General features: G+C 42.5%; 1 protein-coding gene across 1 annotated transcript; it reads left to right on the top strand.

Annotated features, from left to right (window-relative positions):
* Positions 1-1057: 1057 nt before the first annotated feature.
* On the top strand, positions 1058-17775 carry LOC310771377 (trafficking protein particle complex subunit 11-like; the record flags this gene model as incomplete). Its single annotated transcript, XM_083664003.1, has 9 exons — positions 1058-1408; positions 2301-2520; positions 4181-4350; positions 10860-10930; positions 12233-12347; positions 12551-12650; positions 15524-15597; positions 16531-16627; positions 17642-17775. Coding segments are annotated over exons 2-9 (968 nt in total), but the record flags the coding sequence as incomplete, so codon positions are not given.
* Between the last annotated feature and the right edge of the window lie 890 nt (positions 17776-18665).

The following is an 18665-nucleotide window of genomic DNA, read 5'->3' as shown; positions in this document are numbered from 1 at the left end:
AAAAAAAAAAAAAAAAAACTAACCTTAACTTGTACCACTAACCTAAACTTGTACCACTGTTCCTTCAGAAGTTGTAGTTATCACAGACTGTGCTCCATAGTAGATTGCTCTATTGCTGACAAAAATGTGTTATTGTAAGTCGCTTTGGATAAAAGCATCTGCCAAATGACGTAATGTAATGTAATGTAATTTTAGTATGGGGATTTCTATTAAAATGCATGAAATAAGGTAGGCCTATGTGGTTAACACAAGCTTATGGGAGTGGAAATGTGTGTTCAGCAAGATCATCTTCACAGACGAGGACCACCTCGAAACCTCACGTGAGGTTTCGGGAGTAGGCTACAACAATGGCGGAAAGTATGGAGTCCGTGTCACCAATTGACTCTAAAAAGTTAGGCCTATATATTTCATTATTCTGTTCATAGCTATCATTTATTTTAGTAGATACCAATTGTGGCCTATGGAGCTAGGCTATACCATAATGACACACTACTTGCTTTTGGTAAGGAAACACCAGCCACGAGAAAACAACCTTACTTCTGGCCACCTGTCATCCATGTTTGTTGCTCTTTCTGACCAACTTGAGCACTTGAATGGTGTCATGTAGCAACTACGAATTCACAACTGGTAAGTGCGAGCTTCCGAGGAGTACGTGAATGCAGCACAATGGACACAGTATCGGGAATGGGAGCACATCACTGTAAATAGTTTGCACTCAAAGATGTCAGAATCCTGTAGGAGGCGGTAATGCAACACTTGGATGCCAACTGCCATAAAAGTCAACAGAAGAAGAAGAAGAAGAAGAAGAAGAAGAAGAAGAAGAAGAAGAAGAAGAAGAAGAAGAAGAAGAAGAAGAAGAAGAAGAAGAAGAGGAAGAAGAAGAGGAGGATAACCTTCAGGGGATAAGCGTTGGATAAACTACTCATTCTGGAGTATTTAATATCAACAAGATTAATTAATACAATCTGAGAAAATTGATTGACAAAGAGAATAGATTTTAGTCCACACTCCAGGTCAATGGGTGGCGGTAATGCACCCGAAAGCTGTTTGCCAACCGCCATTAAAACCACAAGAAGAAGAAGAAGGTGGTGACCGGAAATACAAACAAACCGGCTGCTAGCTAGCTTGTGTTTTTCTCCAATTAACGTTAGCTGCTGGAATAGCTACTTTACTTCTGTCTCTGTGGAATCTATCCACTGACTGATGACACACCGCAGATTGGTTTTCGGGCGATGACCAGATCCGGAGTTGGGATAAAACGACTCGTCTCGGCCTGGAGCTCCAGCTGTACAGACCTGACAGCTAGCCTAGCCTAGCTAGCCTCTTCTCCTTAACCCACCCGACTGCTAGCTAGTGGACTGCAGCTTACTCGCTCTTAACACCCTTCACTTCATGTGATGCAGTCGCGGTATGTTTTTTTCTTAATATATATTAGCTAGCTAGTTACTTCATAATGTGACACGCAAAACGCAACTTTATTACCAGTTGATAAAAGGACATCAAGTAGACATGACAGGATAAGGTTAAATGGCAATGGCTAGCTTACTTCCTGCTTGCTATGTTGTCATGTTTGTCTTCGTAACCTAAAGTTAGCAAGTAGCTAAACTGTCATATAATGAGATACAGTAGACTTTCATTTGAATGTGACAAGTGTTTGTGTCACATTAGCATTACACCACTAACGTTGGTTAGCTTCTGGCTGCCTGTCACTCTAGCCTCCTCCAAAATGCACCAAAACACTGCGTCCATGTCTCAAAATCGATATCATTTTACCCAAACCAACACTAGTTTTCTCCCAACAAGAACACTAGTCATAACACATTGAGCTAAAACACTAACAACAGGTAGCCTTACAGTAGACGCAGTATTTCGTACTTGGGTTGACATAGGAAATGTATAGATTATGTTTTTTTTTCTTTTCTTTTTTTAAAGAAACCTTATTGAAAACACAAACATGCCACAATTTGTCTCTATAACTATATTCGTTTTTCTTTTAGGATTTTGAATATATTTAACATATTTCAATATAGTATTTTTTCATTTAGCAAATTGCTGTCCACTTAAATTTGAACTTCAATTTAGCATGTTTGAAAAGAGTATCTAAACGTTCACAAAAGGGGCTATAGATACAGTTTTGCTGGTGTTTGAGAGCTACGGTTGACCACTCCTGGCATACATTGACTATGACACATTTCTGGTAATGAGTGGTGTAAGAGCCTCTGAGATTGTTTTCCTTTACTGATCTTATAGCTGTTCTGTTTTCTGATCTTAGAATGAGAATGCTGATGTTTTTCTTTTAGGTGTTGAACAGTCATGATGGCAGGTTCCCAGTGGGAACTCCCTCCAGAGTTATGTTGTCGGCCCATGGCCTTTGTAGCTTTGACCGGGCTGGATGTGGTCTACAACGCAGTGCACCGAGCCATCTGGGATGCCTTCTGCGCTAACCGCCGGGCCGACAGAGTCCCCATCTCTTTCAAAGTCCTCCCAGGAGACCACGAGTACCCCAAATGTCGCACCAAGGTGAGCAATAGACAGCGAGATCTTCAAGAAGTAATTCACATCAACCTCTCCCAATTGATTGCTATCATTTGAAAATGTTAACATTTTCAAAATCACACTGATTGGCCACAGCGGGGCACTAGAAGTACAGGTCAAAATTAACAAGGTAACAGTATTGTAAACATGTCCTCCACAAATGACACAGTCTCTCTGGTCAGTAATTTGGAAAATGCATGCTGAGATGCATAATTTCCTCAAGTTTGACTAAATTTCAATAAGCAGTGTCTGATGGCACATTCAATTTGTATTGGGAACTAGGAATTATCTCATTTGAATAAACAGTATTTACTACAACTTTCACTACTGTTGAAGTGCGGAGCTGCCATCTTGGGGGATGAAATCTGAGGTCAGGTGACGTCACAGGGCGGCGTTCCTGTCTTTGACCTGGGAAATTCCTAGTTCCCATTACCAATGGAGTGTGCATGAGATATTTTGTGTATTGAATGTTTGGTGGATGAGGGAATGAACAGAAGGAAACAATTTCATAATTGGGGCCAGAAATAATCACACCTCCTCCTATAAGTTAAAATTACATGCAATTTGGTGAACATATCAGCTGTTCTTCCTCTACAAATGTGCCTCCAGGACCATCACTGTATAATTGCGGATTGAGTTTGTTGAAAGTCAGTTTTCTCCCTTTTTTTTGCAGTCAAACAATCAACCTTCCTAGGGTGCCACACATGCAAAAAATAAAATACTAGCAGACCATAGTTAGATTTCCATTCAGGTTTTGCACAAATTCTAACTGAACTTTGAAAAGTCAACAATCCCAAAATTAGAATCAGACTGTACAAGCTGCCAGCTGTGCAGAACACAGGGTTGAGGTAACTCTGCATCATTATTATTTCACAAAACATGTTTTTAGAATAACCTCTCTATCAACAGACAAACAAATCTGCCTCAAGGGGACGTAAAACCTTTTTGCAGTATTTGCTGATTTTTTCTTTTCGAAATTTGGAGTTTCCATTCAGCTTATTAGTTAGGTTGATGACAGGTTCGTGTTGGTAAAGGAAAAAATAATCCGGACACTGTTTTTGAAGCTCCCACGGTGAGTTTTTAATTACAAAGATACAACGTTTCGACCCTCACGGGTCTTCATCGGGCAGTAGGAGGTTGGTGTTGGAACCTGCGAAGCATTTCTGCGTGTCGCACATTCACCATTGCCCAGCTGGCTGGCTGCAGAAAGAAGACCAAGGAAAGTCCTCTTTATAGTAATAATCAGTCAATCAAAAGAAACGATAGCCACAGTAGGCTACTGAGCTACTGAGCACATAATGCGCGGCTGTAGCTCAGGAGGTAGAGCGGGTCGTCCACTAATCGCTTTGGATAAAAGAGGTCGGTGGTTCGTTTCCCGCCTCCTCCAGTCTGCATGTCGAAGTGTCCTTGGGCAAGACACTGAACCCCAAATTGCTCCCGTTGGTGTGCCAGCACCCTGCGTGGTAACCTGCCGCCATCGGTGTGTGAATGGGTGAATGTACCTACTGACTGTAAAGAGCTTTGGATAAAAGCGCTATATAAATGCAGGCCATTTACCATTTACCACACGTCAGTGCTGCTGTATGTTGTACAATGTAGACATTTGTGTGAGTCTCTATACTGTCGTTTGTCTCTCCCTCTCCAGCGGACCTCGTATGAGTGGTACATCCCTAAAGGCATCCTGAAGACAGGCTGGATGAACAAACACCTGAACCTGGTGCCGGCTCTGGTGGTTCTGTTCTATGAGCTGGACTGGGACGACCCAACGTGGAAGGAGAAACAGTCTGAGTGTGCCACTAAAGTGGAGATTGTCAGGTAGGAGTGTGTGTCTCTGTGTGTGTGTGTGTGTGTGTGTGTGTGTGTGTGTGTGTGTGTGTGTGTGTGTGTGTTAGGGGTGTCAAAAATAATCGATTATAAGATGCATCGCGATGCGGACCTGCACGATTCTGCATCGATTCACAAATGTCAAAAATCGATTATTATTATTATTATTATTTTTATTTTATTTTTTATAATCAAATAAAATATAATGGAAGTACATGCAGTTGTTTATTTTAATTATGGATCATAATACAATGCAATTCTAAATGCACTTTTATTTTAAAAGTAGCCACACAGTGAGAAAAAAGAAAGTGAGAAAAAAAATCATGTATTCGGGAAAAAAAGTGATGCATCGATTTAAGATGCATCGAGATGCATCGATAATCGTTATCGAATCGAATCGTAGCCCTCTGAATCGTAATCGAATCGTGAGGCCAGTGAAGATTCACAGCCCTTGTGTGTGTCTGTCTGTCTGTCTGTCTGTCTGTGTCTCTCCATCAGTGAGTCAGGCCTATGTTCTACTTGCTTTAAGTCCCTCAATTCAGAAAGCAGATTTTCTTCATATCAAATCTTGAAAATGGTTTGTAATGATTGTTTTACATCCAAGCTCTTATCCACAACAACTTAGAGTAAGTGACCATGTTGGGGGTAAATGAACAACAATAACATGTTGCACTTTAATATCTGTGCAATATCTGATACCTGATTGTTTATACATGTAGCTTACTTATACGTAGCTTATTTATCCATATAATATATATATATATATATATGTATATTAGGGATGTCACAATATATCGTCCCACGATATATCGCGATATCAAAACGTGACAATATGTATCGTTGAGATGAAATCTCATATCGCAAGAAAAAGAAGCTGAACATGGTGGCACTGATCTGCATCTGATTGCATGCTCGCTCTCCTTTTCATTGCTTTGTTTGAACAGACGAGGGACGTTACAGACACGGAGGATGAAAATGGTGAAATTACTCAAATTAGCGTGGAGGATGCCCCCTCAACTTACAAATCGATCGCAAAAAAATATTGTTAAAATATTGTATCGTATCGTGAACTGAGTGTATCGTGACACCTCTAATATCTATATATACACACCCTAGGAATTCATATTCATCATAGATACAGTAGATACATTACTTTCATATACACATATTCAAAATAGATGCTTTTTTCATACACTTATTATTATTGAATTGTATATAGTAGTTAATGTAAATGTTTAATTATCCTTTGTTTGTTATTCTTGTTTGTTTTAGACTGAGCATACATTTTTCTTTTGTGTGTGAGTACATGTAAGGGTTAATGTACGACGAGGTGTCCATTATCACTTTTTAAGGGACGACGTGGAGGCGTGAACCGTCCGAGGCGAAGCCGAGGACGGTTGCCTCCGCGAAGTCCCTTAAAAAGTGATAATGGACACCTCGAAGTGCATTAACCCGCTTATACCATGGTCACTTGCCAACAAAACAATAAGACCAGTCATTTATATTTCCATGTGTAATAAATAAAGCAATCTAAATGGCTAAATGTCTGTTATTCATACTGTAAATCAGTCTTCCACGAAATAAAATAGTCCCTCCCACCTCCACCACCCGCTCCGTTTTAAAGCCGACTCAAACGTTAACTTTATTACAGGAATGCAGGTTTAACGATGTTTTGCGTTCTACATTAAATGAAGACATTACCGTTTGGCAGCTTGCTTTATTTTGTATGATAGATACGTATTGGCCAAGTATATTAACATTTAAGAGCGAAGACTTTCAGGAAGTGAGAGTGAGAGAGCAGCGCCCTGCGTGTGCTGCTGATGTGGTGAAATGCAGAGAGAGTTGTCTCTCTCTCTCTCTCTCTCTCTCTCTCTCTCTCTCTCTCTCTCTCTCTCTCTCTCTCTCTCTCTCGTGCACGAGGGAAATCTTCTCTTTCTCGCCGAGAAGAGCCTGGTGACGCGAGGTTAAAAATCTCCGAAACGAAAATCAAAATTGTAAATAAGAGTTATTTTTGATAAACTGAGCACACAGGGGTGATTTAAATACTTACTTTGACCGAGTCAATTTTTTTCTCAACATCCAAAATTGTCATATTAACCCTTAACGGGGGTATAGAGCTCAAACTGCTCTCCTGATAACACTGATGAAACTATGGCGCATTGATATGAACGGTGAACAGACCATTTAGCTAGGTGTCCATTATCACTGTACAATATCACTTTTTAATGGACACCTTGCAGCCAATCAGAATCGAGTATTCACTCAGACCATGGTATAATAAGAGTTAAGCGGACCGGAGCCAATTTCCTTGTATGTGCAGTTGTGCACATACTTGGCCACTAAAGCTGATTCTGATTCTGATTCTTCTAATAAAGACACTTGAACAGTAGGGGTGGGACAAAAAAAGTTGACGTTTATTTATGTTTGTAGTTGAAACAAAAACATAAATACTGTAGGCTACATGAATGGAAATGTTTGATCATTAATATCTACTTTTAGAAATTATATAGGTAGGTAGGTTATATAGGTTTTCTTGTTTTAATAATAATAATAAAAAGACTTAATGTGTAACTTTTCCTCCGTGGTATCGAAAATGGTATGAGTGAGTGAACTCTGAGAGAGTTCATGTCAATTCTGCTAATAAATACATAATACCTGCTTCTTGCCTTTTAGGGGTATTTTTTTCTCTTCAGTTACACAGGTATCGTGATGTATCGTCTTCCAATATATCGATTATCGCAGTATCGCAGTATTGCTGTATCGTGATAATATCGTTATCGAGGGCCAAGTATCGTGACGATATCGTATCGTGAGCTACTCAGCGATTCCCACCCCTATTGAACAGTCTAATAATGGTGCAAACACACCGGACGCTGAAGTGACACGGAGCGTCTGGCAGTGCACGCAGTTTCATTTCTGCGCCCTTGTTAACAGATCAGACCGGTCACACCTCGCGGCCTGCAGCGACAGTCTCCAAATGGGGAAATAAGATCTGTGTGCATACTGCAGCATGTCCAGCCCTGTGAAGGCTACATTCAGCCCTGTGAAGGCTACATTCAGCCCTGTGAAGGCTACATTCAGCCCTGTGAAGGCTACATTCAGCCCTGTGAAGGCTACATTCAGCCCTGTGAAGGCTACATGCAGCCCTGTGAAGGCTACATGCAGCCCTGTGAAGGCTACATTCAGCCCTGTGAAGGCTACATGCAGCCCTGTGAAGGCTACATTCAGCCCTGTGAAGGCTACATGCAGCCCTGTGAAGGCTACATTCAGCCCTGTGAAGGCTACATTCAGCCCTGTGAAGGCTACATTCAGCCCTGTGAAGGCTACATGCAGCCCTGCGAAGGCTACATTCAGCCCTGCGAAGGCTACATCTAGCCCTGTGAAGGCTACATTCAGCCCTGTGAAGGCTACATTCAGCCCTGTGAAGGCTACATTCAGCCCTGTGAAGGCTACATTCAGCCCTGTGAAGGCTACATTCAGCCCTGTGAAGGCTACATTCAGCCCTGTGAAGGCTACATGCAGCCCTGTGAAGGCTACATTCAGCCCTGTGAAGGCTACATTCAGCCCTGTGAAGGCTACATTCAGCCCTGTGAAGGCTACATTCAGCCCTGTGAAGGGTACATGCAGCCCTGTGAAGGCTACATTCAGCCCTGTGAAGGCTACATTCAGCCCTGTGAAGGCTACATTCAGCCCTGTGAAGGCTACATTCAGCCAAGTGAAGGCTACATGCAGCCCTGCGAAGGCTACATCTAGCCCTGTGAAGGCTACATTCAGCCCTGTGAAGGCTACATTCAGCCCTGTGAAGGCTACATTCAGCCCTGTGAAGGCTACATTCAGCCCTGTGAAGGCTACATTCAGCCCTGTGAAGGCTACATTCAGCCCTGTGAAGGCTACATGCAGCCCTGTGAAGGCTACATTCAGCCCTGTGAAGGCTACATTCAGCCCTGTGAAGGCTACATTCAGCCCTGTGAAGGCTACATTCAGCCCTGTGAAGGCTACATTCAGCCCTGTGAAGGGTACATGCAGCCCTGTGAAGGCTACATTCAGCCCTGTGAAGGCTACATTCAGCCCTGTGAAGGCTACATTCAGCCAAGTGAATGAGCTGAGCAAGCTGGAGGGAAAGTTCATCAAAGTTAGTGAGCAGGGGAGATGGTCTGCTGAATAACTTGTTATGAATAACTTCTTGGAAACAGGCTGGGTTCCTTGGGTTTCTCTGTTAATAGATCCACCATTCTGCAGCACAAAGTCCATGAAGTTCAGTCTTCCAGAAAATCCTTCCACCATTGCATAACTGGTATTTTAGTATGCTGTCGCCAAAACGTTTTGCTGTTCAACAAGCAGTTGAACAGCAACAGTTTTGGAGGCATTCATTTAGTTTGACAGTTATTGAGAGTTGAGTTGATTTGAGTTCAGTTGTGCACCAGTGATGTCATTTGTGCACTGCACACATGACATCACTTTGGATATTTGTGATCATGTGCAGCAGGTACAGGTAACTGCCAAACTAAAGCACCAACAGGGTTCTGTCTACACAGGTAACAGCCAAACTAAAGCACCAACAGGGTTCTGTCTACACAGGTAACAGCCAAACTAAAGCACCAACAGGGTTCTGTCTACACAGGTAACAGCCAAACTAAAGCACCAACAGGGTTCTGTCTACACAGGTAACAGCCAAACTAAAGCACCAACAGGGTTCTGTCTACACAGGTAACAGCCAAACTAAAGCACCACCAGGGTTCTGTCTACACAGGTAACAGCCAAACTAAAGCACCAACAGGGTTCTGTCTACACAGGTAACAGCCAAACTAAAGCACCAACAGGGTTCTGTCTACACAGGTAACAGCCAAACTAAAGCACCAACAGGGTTCTGTCTACACAGGTAACAGCCAAACTAAAGCACCAACAGGGTTCTGTCTACACAGGTAACAGCCAAACTAAAGCACCACCAGGGTTCTGTCTACACAGGTAACAGCCAAACTAAAGCACCAACAGGGTTCTGTCTACACAGGTAACAGCCAAACTAAAGCACCAACAGGGTTCTGTCTACACAGGTAACAGCCAAACTAAAGCACCAACAGGGTTCTGTCTACACAGGTAACAGCCAAACTAAAGCACCAACAGGGTTCTGTCTACACAGGTAACTGCCAAACTAAAGCACCAACAGGGTTCTGTCTACACAGGTAACAGCCAAACTAAAGCACCTGTCTACACAGGTAACAGCCAAACTAAAGCACCAACAGGGTTCTGTCTACACAGGTAACAGCCAAACTAAAGCACCAACAGGGTTCTGTCTACACAGGTAACAGCCAAACTAAAGCACCAACAGGGTTCTGTCTACACAGGTAACAGCCAAACTAAAGCACCAACAGGGTTCTGTCTACACAGGTAACAGCCAAACTAAAGCACCAACAGGGTTCTGTCTACACAGGTAACAGCCAAACTAAAGCACCAACAGGCATCTGTCTACACAGGTAACTGCCAAACTAAAGCACCAACAGGGTTCTGTCTACACAGGTAACAGCCAAACTAAAGCACCAACAGGGTTCTGTCTACACAGGTAACAGCCAAACTAAAGCACCAACAGGCATCTGTCTACACAGGTAACTGCCAAACTAAAGCACCAACAGGGTTCTGTCTACACAGGTAACAGCTAAACTAAAGCACCAACTAAAGCACCAATAGGCATCTGTCTACACAGGTAACAGCCAAACTAAAGCACCAACAGGCATCTGTCTACACAGGTAACAGCCAAACTAAAGCACCAACAGGGTTCTGTCTACACAGGTAACAGCCAAACTAAAGCACCAACAGGCATCTGTCTACACAGGTAACAGCCAAACTAAAGCACCAACAGGGTTCTGTCTACACAGGTAACAGCCAAACTAAAGCACCAACAGGGTTCTGTCTACACAGGTAACAGCCAAACTAAAGCACCAACAGGGTTCTGTCTACACAGGTAACTGCCAAACTAAAGCACCAACAGGCGTCTGTCTACACAGGTAACAGCCAAACTAAAGCACCAACAGGGTTGTGTCTACACAGGTAACAGCCAAACTAAAGCACCAACAGGGTTCTGTCTACACAGGTAACAGCCAAACTAAAGCACCAACAGGGTTGTGTCTACACAGGTAACAGCCAAACTAAAGCACCAACAGGGTTCTGTCTACACAGGTAACACCCAAACTAGGACAATATAATAACTAGGACAAATTAAAGCACCAACTGCCACAAGCTACCATGGTTTTACTGCACATTTTCCATGCAATTAAGTCGATTTTTAGGTGTAATAAGGGTTTTATTTAGTGTAAACTAAACTGGCTATTAGCCCACTCTGTTAAGTTGTTTTCAGTAGAACGTCTTACTCACCCTTTAAATTCCCATTTGCAGTCAACTGAATCAGAGTTGCTTGTCTGTTATTTCGGCTGTATGGCTGCTGTACACTTATGGTCACCGGAAGCATCTTTAGAATTGTAACATCTGTATTGTGTCTCTGTTCTTAGGACCAGTCTTCAGGGACGGAACACCAAGGTGGCTGTGGTGTTAATCCAGAAGAAAACCCCTCTGCCTCCAGGTAAAGCCACAATCAATCACATGTGTGGGACGTGTCAACGCTGGCCACTAGTCCACATTACATGGGGACAGTTAGCTTGTACAGACTTCTGACAAGAATCTGAAAACTTTGTCAGCTGGTAAAACAATCAAAGTAGCTGGTTAAATTTGGGACACTGTAGCTACTGCAGCAAAATAAATAAATACAAAATAAATCAAATAAAAATCCTGTCCTGGCATTGCTTTTTCCCTGCATTACTGTACTGTGGCATTTACTACCAACACTAGTTCTTGAAGAAAGGCAGCAACATGGCGGCATCCATAGTGCAACCTGAGCAAAGGTGTCTATTATACATAGTCGGGTTTCCATCCACCTGTTTTTATGCGAAATGTCAATTTGCACATAAAAAAACTGAATGGAAAACACTGCCAAATTCGCAAAAACCTCCAAATATCGCAAAAAAGTTTTCACGCTTGAAGGAGGCGGAAAAGTCGGGTGTATCGATAAAAGGAAAATGTGATAAGTGCAGTGGAAACAGATGAAGCGATATTCTGTTGTCTCTATTGAAAAACCAGGCAGTTTGCCTTGATCACTGCAAAATATGACGTGCTGTGTAGCCTCCACACAATAGGGCTACACACGGTAAATCATGGTAAATACGCAGCACAATACCCGTCGTGGTAAACAGAAGAAGACTGGGATATTAACTTTAAGGCGACTCACTTCTAGACTTGAATTAAATTGCATTCACTCAGCCTTCTATCGCTGCTCCGTGGATTATAATGTTATGCTTTCCGAATTGCACCTGGTAATCCAGAAATTGCGTTTTATGGTACCTTTGTCTACTTGTAGATCATCAATAAACCTTAAATGAATAACGTCAGATGTGTTTAATAGAGCTGTATATCGGGTCTAGCAGCTGATCAGCAGCTCAGACAGCCTCAAACACCAGGTGATTGACAGCTCTATAATTCGTCTAATAGCAGCGGATGGAAACGCGCATTATTCCGCATTTTCTTTTGCCGACTTTCTGAAAATTCGATTCAAATTTGCATGGAAACCCAACTTATGACTGTGGGCCCTGTTACCAAGTCGGGCATTCACGACTACTGCATTTGAGTAGTCATCGACTAACAGTAGTCAACTACTAGTCGACCAGTCACAGGAAATATCATACTTTTTTCACCCAATACAAATGTCAACTTTGCTCAGTCAACTATGATGCGCAGTGTCGACTAGTGCTTTTGATAGTGGACTAGTGAGCCGACTAGTCTGTGTCCCTATTACCTAAACCTGATCATCATGAACCTGTTGTGTGTGCAGGAGAGGACTTGGTGGCGTCAGAGAGAGCAGCATCTCTCTGTAATGCCTGTGATCTGTCTGGAAAGAGCCTCTTCGTCCTGCCACACACTGACCACCTGGTGGGCTATATTATCAGGTAGGAGCTATTCACACACTGACCACCTGGTGGGCTATATTATCAGGTAGGAGCTATTCACTCACTGACCACCTGGTGGGCTATATTATCAGGTAGGTACTGTATTCATGTAAAGATGACGTCAGCTTTACACCCTACCTTTACAATCAAATGCAGGTTGAGCCACAGCTCATGTAAGTTGACTCTGCCTGGTGATGTTCTAGGTTGGAGAACGCCTTCTATGAACACTCTCAGACATACTACTACACTGAGATCCGCAGAGTCAAGTCACACAAAGAGTTCCTCAACAAGACCACACACCAGGTAGGAACACACACACACACAGACACACACACACACACACACACACACACACACACACACACACACACACACACACACAAGGGATGAAACGATAACCGGTTTTAATGATAACCGTGATAAAATTCCTTACGATAACCGTACGCTTTGAAAAACATGGTAAATACGGTCCATCATCAACCAAAGTTGGCAACCGTCTCCCAGACGCAGACGCGCAGCCTTGGAGAAATGATTTCAGTGAGTGTATTAGTACTTTTTGAAAAATTTCAGCACATTTGAACTAGGGCTGTGAATCTTCACTGGCCTCACGATTCGATTCGATTACGATTCAGAGGGCTACGATTCGATTATAAAACGATTATCGATGCGTCTCGATGCATCTTCAATCGAGGCATCACTTTTTTTCCCCAATACATGATTTATTTTTTCTCACTGTGTGGCTACTTTTAAAAGTGCATTTGGAATTGCATTGTATTATGATCCATAATTAAAATAAACAAATGCATGTACTTCCATTATATTTTATTCGATTATTATTATTATTATTATTATTTTTTTAATAATACATTTTTGACATTTGGGAATCGATGCAGAATCGTGCACGTCCGCATCGTGATGCATCTTATTATCGATTATTTTTGACAACCCTGATTTTAACAATACCGTGATAATACTGATAACTCTGATAATTTTGGTCACTATAATCATGATGTGAAATTTTCATATCGTTTCATCTCTATCACACACACACACACACACAGACTTCAGTGTCTGTGTTATGCTTAAGCCAAATATATATTAGACAGTATATATTAGACAGATGTTTAGGATTGCTTTGATCATAATTGCACTTGTATATCTCCTTCAAACCTGTACATGTAAATTTGTCAACAAAGACGTATCTTTCATTTGATGCATTATTTTCACTAGGTCCTATTCTCGTTAATGCGATATCTCAGGAACGCCTTTAAGGAATTTCTTCAAATTTGGCACTTAATGTCCACTTGGACTCAAGGATGAACTCATTAGATTTTCGTGGTCAAAGTTCAAGGTCACTGTGACCTCAAGTCCGTCCCATTTGAACACGATATCTCAGGAGCGCCTTGAGGGTATTTCATGACATCTGGCATAAACGTCTGCTTGGACTCAAAGATGAACTGATTACACTTTGGTGGTCAAAGGTCTCTGTGACCTCACAAATACAGTTTTTGTTCATAACTCAAGAATTCATACCCTAATTATGACCACATTTCACACACATGTCTAATAGGATAAAATGATGAAGGGATGACATTTTTATATGTAAAAGTTCAGAAGTCAGATTCACTGGGAGGGACATCATAATGTTTTGCTTCTCACTGTAGCTGAGAAAGCCATCTAGGGTCGTTCTACAAAAAACGGTCTAAGTGCTGACACTTGACGGCAAAATCATTTAAGTTGACCTAAGTTAAGAATCACATTAATTATATTGATTTGGACCTCAAGATACTTGTATGAGTCCACCCTCTTCACTTCCCCAGCAGCACAGGGGGTGTGCCCTCCCGTTCCTCTGGTAGCTCATTGGATTAGCTTATATTGAGCTTCAGGTGATTGGTCGTTGCACCATGTGATGAAGCTCTCTCTCAGTCCTCTGTTCCCCTCTGTAGAAAAGAGTCTCTAAGTGAAGACAGCATGTTTCTCACTGGAATCATACATATATATAGTCATAATATAGTCATAGCTTAGCTTGACGTGACCTCACATCTTTCACTCTACGTATCAGTCTGGACCCACCCACAGAGATTTCAGTGGGTGGGACTACTTGCCTTGCCAAACAACTCCTTCAGCCAATCAGTGTCGCCAAATTCAGTCAGATGAGAAACTCCACTGGTGCATACTCTTGTTCTTCTTTAATTGTTGTTATTGAGTCTATTGCTGCAATAACGGCACTTATGCCTGTGTGTACTCTACTAACGTTAATGTTAGCGCTCATTGCTTCTGTCTACTCTACTAACGTTAATGTTAGCGCTCATTGCTTCTGTCTACTCTACTAACGTTAATGTTAGCGCTCATTGCTTCTGTCTACTCTACTAACGTTAATGTTAGCGCTCATTGCTTCTGTCTACTCTACTAACGTTAATGTTAGCGCTCATTGCTTCTGTCTACTCTACTAACGTTAATGTTAGCGCTCATTGCTTCTGTCTACTCTACTAACGTTAATGTTAGTGCTCATTGCTTCGGGAGACGCCATTACTATTTTGCCCTGATTGGCCGGTTATGTTTAACACATTGATACCTGATGCAGCATTTGTGTGTGTATCCCTTTAAAGGAGTGTGTACGAGGCCGCAGGCTGACTGCCGAAGATAATCACAGCCGTATTAAGAGTATAACATCACAACCTCCGATGTGATATTGCTTTTATACAACAGTTGTACAGCATAAACAAAGCTATTCTTTCAAGTAATTTGCAACAACAGGTGATTTCTGTCCGTTATTTGTCTCCGCTAACAAAAACTGTTCCCTTAGGATTGCACTACCAAGTGTTAGAGCGCGTGCTGCGCGTGTACTGGGCCCAGTTACATTCTAATTTGTGGAAATTGCTGTGGGCGGGTAGAGGTCCACGCCAGACTGATCCGTGGAGCCAAACAGATTTTTTTTTTTACCTTTATTTATTCAGAGGAATCTCCATTTCACACAAAAACAACAACATGTCATAAATACCTTTTGAGTCAATTCTTTCAAAGTGTTCATGACATTATTTGATGTGTCAGACATGGATGGAAACTGCAACTTGACTTGTTGGTGGAGGCATACAACTTAAATCACATGAACATAATAACTGGTTTTCTAGGTACCTGCCATGTTTGTTCTGATGCTGTGTTCTCTCTGTGTGTAGCTGCTGTTTGTCAGACACCAGTTTAAAATCGCCTTCTTCAGTGAACTCAAGCAGGACACGCAGAACGCTCTCAAGTAAGTCTCAACCCATCCACCCACAATGGATACGAAGGCCACTTCCTCCTCCTTCTTCTTCTTCTTCTTCTTCTTCTTCTTCTTCTTCTTCTTCTTCTTCTTCTTCTTCTTCTTCTTCTTCTTCTTCTTCTTCTTCTTCTTCTTCTTCTTCTTCTTCTTCTTTTTTTTTTAAGCAGTGTGGCCAGCTGTCAAGCAAAAAAACAAAAAAGTAATTGTCGACTATTTGGTTGATATTTTTAGTTGGATTTCTACCTCCGCCAAGGAGGTCATGTTTTCGGTGCCATTTGTCTGTCTGTCTGTTAGCAGGATGAGTGAAAAACTGTGATTTTCATGAAACTTGGTGGAAGGATGTAGCACGGTGGTATGGTATGGTATGGCAGCACGGGCCAAGGAAGAAAGAAACCATTACATTTCAGCGCCGATTCCATCAAGGAAGGGGGCGGGGCCAGGCTACAGAAAAGGGGCCGCACCTCGCGATCTAAACTTGCGTAAAATAAGCAGACTGGACTCTTTTGGCTTTGGCCTTCCATCACAATTCATCATCTCATTTCTTTATCAACAAAAGCTCTTCTCCCTCAAGTGAGTGGGGGGAAAAATCAGTGTTAGGAAATCTGATTGAAATTTGACCTGTGAATTGTGTCAATACTCCGTGTGCAGTTCAGGAAAAGAGTTGTTATTATTATAATTTTTATTAATTCATTAATTTATTAATTTATTTTCATCTTTTGTAGGAAAAAAAATAAAAAAATATCCCATCCCTAGGCTTGTGGCTATTGCTCATTGCCCTCCCTCTGTGTGTGTGTGTGTGTGTGTGTGCGTGTGTGTGTGTGTGTGTGCGTGTGTGTGTGTGTGTGTGTGTGTGTGCGTGCGTGTGTGTGTGTGTGTGTGTGCGTGTGCGTGCGTGTGTGTGTGTGTGTGCGTGCATGCGCGCAGGTATTACAGAACAGCATACAGTCTTGTCCATGAGCTGAGAGCCCACGAGACCAACATCTTGGAGATCAAAACAATGGCTGGATTTATCAACTATAAGGTATGTTTCACACGGTCTATAAGGTATGTTTCACACGGTCTATAAGGTATGTTTCATAGGGTCGATAAGATAAGATAAGATAAGATAATCTTTATTGTCACTTCATGGTACAAGTATCACAAGCGAAATTCTGCTTGGTTCGCTCTCAGAGTCGGAGAGCAAAACCGGGTCGCCATTGAACAGCGCCAGCAATTTGGATTGGACAAAGCATTTAAATGAAATACACTCAGAATTCACATTATTACTAATTTGAAGAGTAATAAAGGCACACTTCAATATTATACAATACAAATACATTTGTTGTAAGTGTACAGGATTACCAGCAAAGACAACCCACACCACGACACCAAGGAGGCTGCCATTTCAGCGCCAGCTTGGTTTGTGGGAGGGAAGGGGGGGGGGGGGGTTGCGAAAGCGGGGGGAAGTTGCTGAAGGCGGGGGGTGGGCTTTAGGGGAGGGGGGCGGGAGGGGGGCGGGAGGGGGGTGGGGTTTGGGGGAGTGCGTGCGTGACCATGTGTGTTGGCCTATGACTGGAGTCCTTAGGGTCCATGTGTGTATATGTGTGTGTGTAAGTCTGAGCCCCCTCCTGGCTGAAACACAGCGGTGGCTGTAGAGATGGCCTCGGTTTTTCCAGGAAACAGGAAATAAGAGGCCAAGCCCAGACACCGGCAGTTCAGTGACACATATATTTAGTATGGATTTAGGCTACTCGTACGTCCGGTGATCCACCACACTCAGTGTTTTCTTTGTGCCACTTTGAGTGAGGGGGAACTATTGGAATGGCAAAACAGCTCAAGGGGTACATAAGAACGCACTGTATAAAGCATCAGAATTTAAAGTCTGACTTCTGAATGGGCTGACTCAGTGTTTTTTGCTTGAGGCTATATTAACAACTTTACATAAGCCAAAGTACATACGCAGTCTGCACTTATTGCCCCTGTATTTCACCCCCCTCCCCCTCTCTCTCCCCCCCTCTCTCTCTCTCTCTCTCTCTCTCTCTCTGTCTGTCTGTAGATCTGTCGTCTGTGCTTCCAGCACAACACCCCTCTGGACGCCATCGCCCAGTTCAGGAAGCACATTGACCTGTGTAAGAAGAAGATCGGCAGTGCAGAGCTAGCCTTCGAGCACACGGCCTGGATGTCCAAACAGTAAGACACACACGTCGTCTGTCAACCCAGAGAACACGCACACACACACACACAAACACACACACCAAGAGAAAGTTAGTGTCGCAGTAGTTTCAAACTTCCAGAAGTAGTGCTAACATAAAATACTGCATTATGATTTCACTCACAAAGTAAAAATATGTTAATAATTTTGCACTGTGGTCTTTTGGATCTTATGTTTAAGCAATATATCACGAGAGCAAGTGTGTTGTGGTGAATATATCCCGCTGATAAACTGTTATCCCACGAGGCCGCAGGCCGAGTGGGATAACAGTTTATCAGCTGGATATATTCCACAACACACGCTGCTCGAGTGCTATATTGCTTTTATAAAACGGTTTCCAAGTATGATAATATAATAATAATAATAATACTATAAGTCCGACTCCGACTGGCATGTCATTCTGATAGAGTCAGTTGAAACACTACTGTAAGGCGGGACCGCAAGAACATGCGGGTGATTTGATTGGATCGTTCTGGAGACTGAAGTTGACATTGGCCAATCCTGGCGCTTGCTGAGTAGCTGAGATTTTTCTGGAAACCCCGACAGGCAGCTCGAGCCGCAGCGCTGCATTCTCAGCGCTTGTTGAGAAGCTGAATGCTTTCTGCAAAGCTGACACCAACTAACGTTACGGGGTTAAATGCGGAGTTAAATGCGGGGTTAACAGCCTTTCTTTTGCAAAGAAGACATTAGCCCGCATCTATTCTTGTACAAAACATCATTTTCTGCGAAGTATTAGTAAAGTTATAAGCGAAGATCGATTCACAAGGATCTGACAGCTGTCTCCTCCATTTTTTTTTCTACGTTGTCATTTGAGGTAAGCCTTATTATTACTCTCTTAGTAAGAGAGTTGCCATGGCAACCAATAACC

This window comes from Poromitra crassiceps (assembly GCF_964638095.1).
Source record: "Poromitra crassiceps genome assembly, contig: HAP1_SCAFFOLD_572, whole genome shotgun sequence".
NCBI lineage: Eukaryota > Metazoa > Chordata > Actinopteri > Beryciformes > Melamphaidae > Poromitra > Poromitra crassiceps.
The sequence above is the reverse complement of the archived record's forward strand: the minus strand, read 5'-3'. Positions and strand labels throughout refer to the sequence as shown.